Source organism: Halyomorpha halys, unplaced genomic scaffold (genome assembly GCF_000696795.3).
Source record: "Halyomorpha halys isolate HHAL.00 unplaced genomic scaffold, Hhal_1.1 Scaffold177.1, whole genome shotgun sequence".
Lineage (NCBI taxonomy): Eukaryota > Metazoa > Arthropoda > Insecta > Hemiptera > Pentatomidae > Halyomorpha > Halyomorpha halys.
This window is the reverse complement of record NW_027114700.1, coordinates 42612-51560: the sequence shown is the minus strand read 5'-3', so window position 1 is coordinate 51560 and position 8949 is coordinate 42612. Positions and strand designations below refer to the sequence as shown.

The 8949-nt window shown below is 37.0% G+C and overlaps 2 protein-coding genes across 2 annotated transcripts; both read left to right on the top strand.

Annotated features, from left to right (window-relative positions):
• Positions 1 to 1745: 1745 nt before the first annotated feature.
• Positions 1746 to 2141, top strand: LOC136796862 (jerky protein-like). Its single transcript, XM_067051845.1, has one exon. The coding sequence runs from the start codon at positions 1746 to 1748 to the stop codon at positions 2139 to 2141; it is 396 nt and encodes a 131-aa protein (XP_066907946.1).
• A 214-nt stretch (positions 2142 to 2355) lies between these two features.
• On the top strand, positions 2356 to 2949 carry LOC106679088 (jerky protein homolog-like). The gene has a single exon (XM_014418042.1). The coding sequence runs from the start codon at positions 2356 to 2358 to the stop codon at positions 2947 to 2949; it is 594 nt and encodes a 197-aa protein (XP_014273528.1).
• The last annotated feature ends 6000 nt before the right edge of the window (positions 2950 to 8949 follow it).

Genomic DNA, 8949 nt, shown 5'->3' with positions numbered 1-8949 from the left:
CTTCAGTGGTAAGTTGAGTCACAAGTACTCAAACACACGAATAAGCAAACATAACATTTTAATCGAGTACCTTTGCGCAGGGTAGACTCTTTTATAAGAAATGGGCCAGCGTAATCAATTCCAGTAATGATAAACGGTCTTCCTTGTTCAAATCTAGAGGGTGGGAGATCAGACATTAACGGTGCAAAGCCCTTGGTGCGGAACCTATTACATCTAACGCATTTGTGCACTCTTGAACGAATAATTTGTCTCCCCGAGATGATCCAATAATTTCGCTGTACGAGAGAATGTAAAAGTTGTGGACCAGGATGAAGGTATGTATTGTGATAGTGATCGATAATCAATTTAGTCAGGTGCGACTTCGACGGCAGTAATATAGGGTGTTTTGCGCTGTAAGGCAACGGACTATTTTTCAATCGACCGCCCACCCTGATGATTCCCTCATTGTCGACGAATGGAGAAAGACGTTGTATGTTTCTCTTTACCTCTCTAGAATTCAATAAGAAATAGTACTTCTGTTGACATCTAATTAGTATTTTAGTACCCTTGTTAATTTCGACTAAGGTTAAAGGTCCATAAGTCCCCATGGTCAGGGGGACCCTAATGTTTCGCATGAACCGATATATGTAAGTGAATGTCCTATATAACTTCCCAAATGATGAGACCCGTTCCATAAATTGAATGAAATAAGGGTCCGATGTGCGACTAGTCAAAACAATTGCGTTTGGTTTCGTTTCTGGGACCGATACTGGTTCAACTATATTAATATCAGGCCAATCTGAAAGGTCAGATTTCAACCATTTTGGTCCGTGCCACCACAAGTCATTTCTTTGTTTTTTTCAAGTTTTCAAGGTGTGAGGAAATAGCCGAAGCCAGATTAGTACGATGGTCGAGTCAGAGAAAAAGTAGCTGGAATTCACGGTGAATTGTTCAATAAATGTGGAAATAGATCTCCTGGTTTGGGCCAGCAAGAGCGCTGCGCATAACTCTAATCTTGGGATGGATATAGTCTTCAAGGGTGCTAAACGAGTTTTCGAGATAATTAAATGCATTTCTATTGAACAGTCGTCATAATGAACTCTCAAATAGATCGTTGCAGCATATCCCATCTCTGATGCATCGGCGAATCCCACTAAAGCTACATGGATGGATTTTTTGGGGAGCACGCACCGAAGTATTCGGATGGGGCGTAAAAGCAACAGAGAATTGAAGAACTCTTTATAACCTTCTACTATTGTTATTGGCAAAGGACTGTGCCCGATAGTCCGGCATCGCTCCAGAAAATTGTAAAAATTTTGGTTTTCTCCAAAAGTGTGTCTTTAAAGCAAATAAAAACGCTCGAGACCTATTCGGAAGTTTTCGGGGTAGTTTGGTATCATCCGGAAGCGCTCGGTATTGTTCGGAAACAATTAACGGCCGGCTAGTCTCAGTTGTCACAACAAATTCAGGTGCAGTGCAATCAAGAAGCGTCTTCGCCATTTTTTTGTACGTTGTTGTTTTGTGTCCTTTCACATCGCAGTAAACGAAACTTTTGAAACTGTTTATAAAAAAAGTGATTTTCGTACAGTGACCATGTTTTCAAAACCTAAGCCTTCGAGTTCAAAAGGAGAGAAACGAAAACACGTAACACTGACTCTCAATCAGAAACTAGAAATCATCAAAGGCGAGAATAGATATCTTTTAATGAATGAGTTTAATATTGACTCATCAACTATTTATGACATAAAAAACAAAAAGGTGAACTAATGAAGTTTGCTTCTCAATGGGTAACAACTGAAAAATTGGATTCTAGACAAACATTAAGAAAACCACAACTGGAACAGCTAGATAGTGTATTGTTCAAATGGCTTAGTGTAGTACGTTCTGAAGGAAAGCCAGTAACAAGACCAATGATTGTTGAAATGGCAAAGAAATTCGGCCAAGATTTAGGAGTTGCTGAATGTGAATGTAATTATTCTGATGGTTGGCTCAGAAACTTTAAGTTTCGGCATGGAATTCAAAGACTTGCTGTAACTGGAGAAACACTTTCAGCAAACCAAAACTCTGCAGAAAAATACAAAGACGAGTTTGAGAAAATCGTGGCTAATAATGATTTAACACCTGAACAGATTTACAATGCTGATGAAATAGGGCTATTGTAGAGATGTTTACCAACATCTACACTAGTTGGGGGAGGAGAAATAGCACCCAAGGGTTGTAAAAAAAAACAAAGACAGATTAATCGTTTTGCTATGTGCTAATGCGTCTGGAAACCACCGAGTGACCCCTTTTGTGATAGGTAAATCTGCAAAACCCAAGGATTTTAAGAATGTTACACACTTGCCTGTCCAATACGATACTCAATCAAATGCGTGGATGACTGCAGCCCTCTTTAAAGACTGGTTTTTTCACCACTTTGTGCCTGAGGTCAAGGAATCCTTCAAAAGCCTTGGTCTACCAGAAAATACTAAAGCCATCCTTCTTTTGGACAATTGCAAAGCCCACTGGCCAGTAGATAAGTTAGTTTCTGGAAATATTGTTGCTACTCTGCTCCCACCTAACGTAACATCTTTGATTCAACCAATGGACCAAGGGGTTATTCAAAATTTTAAATGCTTTTATAGAAGGTCTTTTATTCAAGGCCTGTTAAATGCCGACTGTGACGTGAATGATTTTCAAAAAAAGTTTACTACACTAAAAGATCCCGTGTATGCTATTGCACTGTCTTGGAACCAGGTAAAAAATACAACACTCCAAAAATGCTGGAGAAAACTTTGGCCAGCTGCAAGCCCTGCATTTGACCTAACTCTACAGACTGATGAGGAAGAAAACCATCAAGACACTCTGACCAAAGTTTTGGATGTCGTTAGAAGTGCTGACAATTCCTTGAAAAACCTGCCTAAAGATGAGGTAGAGGAGTGGCTTCTAATTGACGAGAACGAGCCTGTTGAACAAGAAAAAACCGATTAGGACATTATTAACATTGTAGTAAGCCCTCAGCCTACTCAAAATCTTGAAGAAAGTGACTCTTATGCCGAAAAGGAAAAAATCAGCTGGGCAGAAGCTGCAGAATCACTAAGTACGTTTATCTCTTTTCCTGAGGCTAGTACTAGCTACAGTGCTTCAGAAATTATTGATTTCCATATCATTAGAAATAAATTTGATACTAAACGCCAAAAGTCAAGAAAACAAAAAGACATTCCTGACATTTTTAAATCTAAGTGAAATATGTTTTACGGTACGTGTACATACATTATATGAAATGTAAAATAAACTTTGTTGTATGTATTTGCATACTGTATTTGTAGTTTAATTATTAACCTAATTGTTCTTAGAATTATCGCCCGATAGACCGGAATTTTCGGTAGTCCCGCACCGAGCCGGTCCCGAACGTGTCGGATTATCGGACTTCCACTGTACCTAATAGGACTGAGACACTGGACTGGGATAGGGATGAGAAAACTGAACCCTTTGAGTCCCTAGTTATTTTGTCAGAATCTGGCATATTTTCTGAGGAAGGATCTGACTTTAATACATTATTATTCCGGGAGGAAGAAGAAATGTTAGGAACTTTCCTACCCCCGTCATTCGTCCGCCTGTAAGTAGATGTTGAAAAATGCAACAACGAATGATGTCGCCTTTTACATTGATTACAAGAACTAGAGCTAGGGTATCTATTGGCATAATGACTGGGCATCAAACAGTTATAACATAAATTTAGCGGTCGAATTTTATCAAACCGTTGTTTAGGTTCCATTGAGCGAAACCGTGGGCACCTATACAAGCGGTGTCTTTCTCGGCACAAAGGACAACTATTATGTGTTATGGACACATCAGTGGACATTAAGACCCTTTTCGTAATATTTTGAACCTGTGGGGCGGTGGATGTTGCACATTTAAACCGAAATTCGAAGTTAGGTTGTCGGTTTGCAATTGTATCCATAAACGTTGGATAAAATTGGAAAAATCTTCAAAGGTTGGTATGTCCGCTACAGAACCAAATTCAGTTTCAAAACGCTCACGTGATTTAACATCTAATAATCTCAGAACGTCAACAATATGAATCCGGAAGGGTCATTAAGATTCATATTTTTAAAAGCTGTCGCGCTCTCTAACACGACCTCAGCGCAATTTTCTAATGATTGGTATTCAAATTTCGTTATAGGTTTGAACCCGAAGATATTAATCAAATAATTAGTGCCATGAATTTGTTTATTGTCATACTTCTGTACCAGAGCTGCCCAAGCTTGTTCATAACCATCAGAAGTTATCAGAATACCCGCTATAGATTGTAGCACTGTACCCTTTAAAGCGGACTTGAGGTAATGAAATTTTTGTATTTCACTCAAGTTTACATTATTATGAATTAATGAAATAAAGGTGTCTTTGAAGGAAACCCAATTTTTGATCACTGATTGACTGGCGGCGGTTGTTTCCCCAGCGATCCCAAAGGACAAAGCCTCGTAATACAGATTTCTAGTCTCGGATCGAAAAAGGTCAAATCGCGAGATAGATTCATCTTCCAAAATTTTCGCTAAAGATTTTGCTTCTTTAAGACACCCCTGAAATTTAACATAAGTGCTATCTAACCTAGATTTAAATAAATTTATTTTTTCAGGATTTTCTGAGCAGGAAAACCCAATATTCCTAGTATCTTTTATGTCCTGAGCTCCTCCTCTATCTCATCTTCAAGCTCAGACAACTGAATTCTATTTTTATCCGGTTTGGGCCCCATTACTTACCTTAAAACAACAATTAATATAAACAATAAAATTATAATGAACAAAATTTCAAATAAATGTCTATATCCTAGGAGGACCAAAATTATGACCACATTTAATAATAAATGATTAATACAAGGCGCGGATGACCAAAATTATGTTATATTACCAATAAATTTTCAATCCCAGGACCGGTGGACGAAATAATGTTATACACCAATAAATGTTCAATCCAAGACCCGGAGGACCAAATAATGTTAAAGCCACCTCAAATCGACTATGTCTTTTTGTATGAAGGCTTTAAAATGAACAAAAAATAAACTGGTTCGGATTAAACATTGATTTGGTTCAATTTAAACATTTGAAAAATTAAAAACTAACATAAACAAAATATACAGACAGGGCTGGTTACACACGTTCCTTGGATTCAGGGGTTGGCCACTAGTTACTTAATTAATTGGAACTCATATTAAAATCGAAACACAGAAGTGGTCTGGTTCCGAACTGTTATGACGACGAGTACACTCAAAAAATGTCAAATAAAATAATATCAACCAAACGCAGAGAGGGCTGCTAATGACGCTACCAGGTCACTAATTAGTTGGAACTGCCCTAAAAAACTAAGAATGTCTTATGCTTCTTAGCAATAATTATCACCCCTAGCAACTGTCTCTATTACTCATTATTACAAACAAATATAATTACATTTTTTCTTTTCATATAACTAAATCTAAATGAAACAATACACATAAAAATAGATGTAACTAAATTAAATACTAATAAAACTACTAATAATACTATTTACAATTATTTACAAGGTAATTATATTATGGCGTTAACAAATGGTACACTCCTTCTTCACTCGATTTCACTTTCACACCTGATCTATTTTACCATCTTTACTGGCTATGGTCCCTAGATGCGTGTAAGTATTTGTAAGTTATAGGGGTTCACCATTACGCAACATCCTAGGCTCTGCGTTTTCTCTTTCGACACACATAATTTTTAGATTAAACAAAATATATTATAGACACTTTCATAGGAATTAGATTACACGATATCGAAACTGAAAATTTCCACTTCCGATAATCGAGGTGATTATAATAACTTGCATATAGATTGGGAAGTTTTAAATGTCCTTTATACATGTATTCTTTTATTTGAAAATAAAAATGTTATTACCTGCTGAGTTTGCTGAAAAAAGTAACATTTATTTATTCTATTTTTATTTTGTTATACCAATTCGGATTACTGCAATGTTCAGAGTATGAAAGTTCAGATAACCAAGATTACACTGTATTGTGACCGGGAATGTGCATGTCCGGGGCACTTCCTAAATGCGCTCTGCAAAAACAAGGTTGGACACCTGGCAACATCCAGGGAGTGCTCAGTTCGGCTGGAGTTCCTGGAGAAAAGACAGGTGAAGAGGGATGTAGCTACCAGCATCAGTGCCAGTGGCGTCCAGAAGGACAAGCAGAATGTCCGGGAGGACTTCAGAGCCTACTCAGAGCCCCCAGTAACAAAGAAGAAACTGCCAGTACAACCGTCTTGGCCTGCTCAGGCGATGAGTGCCTCTCACATGTCAATCATGGGCATGGTGATGAAAATACTAGATATGATGGGCATCATTCTTGTACACTATTATGACTGAGCATCTTGCGGCTGATACCAGAAATATGCACAGTCACGGATTGTCAAGCGCTGCCCTTCCGATCATTAGATCACAGGGCTGTACTGTATGCTTTCGAAGGTGCGCCCGCTACTCCACCGGCGAGCAAATACTCCACAAGACCGACTGAAAAAGATAAAGGTCGAGAGTTGCTGAAACACTGCCAGCAGTTGTCATATACCGTACGAGGTAGATGCAGTGATGAAAGTAATTACGTCTACCGTCCAGGAGGCAGTTAATAGGAACATTCCAAAGTTCTTCCTCCTCAAAGGTATCTGGTCAGATCAGGATTCCAAGTGTGCAACTGAAGATGCATCCCAAGAGGAGTAATGTCTTCCTTCTGAAACTCTTCAACGCATGCTTGAGGATCTCTTACTTCCCAACTGGCTGGAAACAAGCGATCATAATAGCACGACTCAAGCCAAGGAAGAAAGGTGACTTACGTGAGCACTAACGCCCGATTAGCTTCCTGTCGTACATAAACAAGGTCCTTAACAGTGCTATACAAGATGAGCTCCAACTCTCTTCTGTTCCGGACTTCATGGGCTCTTAGCACATCAGTTTATGAAGATTGTTCGTAAACTGGCGGGGCAGTTGTGGCCTGAGTGCGATGTTAGCAGACAGAAGGCTATATCATCTAAGATTAGATACACCTGATACTACAGTGTCTAATTGAGCAATATAAATTATTCAGGTTTCTGGGTACAAAATAAGTTTTATGAAAACAAGTACAAGAAATAAAAATATTTACAAACATGTTAACTTCTTAAACAAAAAGAGAGAAAAAAAAAGGTTAATGAAATAATAATAATAATGAAATAAAAATGTATGCCCTCTGGAAAAATAACATATATAAAATGGTATTATACATACAAGTTAATTACAATTAACAAATTAAAACTCTCCTTAAACAAAAGAAAAAATAAGAAAGAGATTTAAAATAAAGTATCCTCAAAAAAATATATAAATATAAAATAACATTGTTTCAAATATAAATTAACTCAAGAAATAAAATAAAATAAATAAATAATAACAAATAATATTCTTCTTGAACCAAAATAAGATTTAAAATATACTACCCAATGGTACTATTAAATAAACAAAATAATATTCTTATAAATACGAAATTATTACAAAATAATATTTTTCTTAAAGAGACAAAAACAAAAATTATACAATAGAGGGAGGGGGAGGAAAACATATAAAAATATAATACAACGGGCATCCACCAAAAACTAATCAAGAAGAGACGCCCACCGCGTTGGTTCCGCTAGCGGATCTGCTAGTATAAGAGCCGGGAAGAAAAAAGACAGTTATCTCACCCCAGTTTTTGATTCCTTTAATGAAAACGAGGTATAATTACTAGTCAAAATTCATGAGTCTGCCAACTATAGGTTGGGGAAATAAAAAATGGCGGCTGTACCAAAACCTTAAAAAAACTATGATGAGAATTCTATATCTCAGGAACTATGTGACCTACAGATGTCTATTAGCACTCAAATTAAAGCTAGTTTAATGGACTATAAAGAAGTTTATGACATTTACCTTCGTAGGAAAAAGTAGTTTTCATGATATTTGCTAAATTAAACTGATTTATAGTTGTTCGGACAATAAGTTTGATTAATAAAAAAATTCATTTCGGAAACCATTGAACAACGGCGCTGGGGGAGGGAGAGGTCATAAGTAACAGTCTAACACTAAAGAAGACGTGGGAGAAGGTGAGGAAACAAATCGCGGACGAAAAAGCCAAACGCGTTTCGCGGCCACAACCTCAAGGTGTTGGATGTTAGTGGTAAAATAGGGATAGGGACCATCGTGTACCGACGCGTAGGGACCAACAGGGGAAAGCAGTTGCAACGCTATGAGGATCCTTTCAGAGTGATTGTAATTAGGGAACACAACGTGGTCACAATCGAGCGTGTTTGTAACCCATAATGCGAAGGAATGTTCAAATTGAACAATTGAAAATTCCGATACCATGAACACAGCTGGAGTTTTCTCATCTCGGTGAGAACTTTTTTTTTTTTCTCTCTTTATTTTTTCTATTTTGTATTTTTCTTTTCTAGGCATATTGTGAGAACTTTCAACATAAGTGTATAATGTATACAGGAAGGGCGGTTGACGATCAATTGCAGTGTGTCCGGGTAGTTTTTTTGTTTTGTTCGTCTAAGATGTACTCACATAACCAGTGGTTTATTTATTTTAAATATGGAGTTAAAGAAATCCTGTATTTTATTTATTTTTACAATTAGTTTACAATGTAGATATTTTTTAAGTCTTGTGAGCAGTGGAGTTTTGTGTTATTTATGTATATAATGTGTATTTTAGTCTTATGTATAAATTCTTTTGTATGTACCTACCTTTTTGAGTTTATGTCCATAAACTGGTGGGGGGGGGGGAGTTATGGTAAAGCCAAGCGTACTAATAGTTTTAGCGTACTAACTCCTCATTTTAAAAACACATGTTTACACATTTGTGTAAAACATAAAAATAAAGAAACTAAAGAACAATTCCTTGAGCTAAAAGTGTACGAAAAGAACATGATAAACAAAACAAGCTATAAATTCTACTATATATATA

Coding starts and splice junctions, on each gene's coding strand:
- LOC136796862 (XM_067051845.1), top strand. CDS start 1,746: ATGAAGTTTGCTTCTCAATGGGTAACAACTGAAAAATTGGATTCTAGA.
- LOC106679088 (XM_014418042.1), top strand. CDS start 2,356: ATGACTGCAGCCCTCTTTAAAGACTGGTTTTTTCACCACTTTGTGCCT.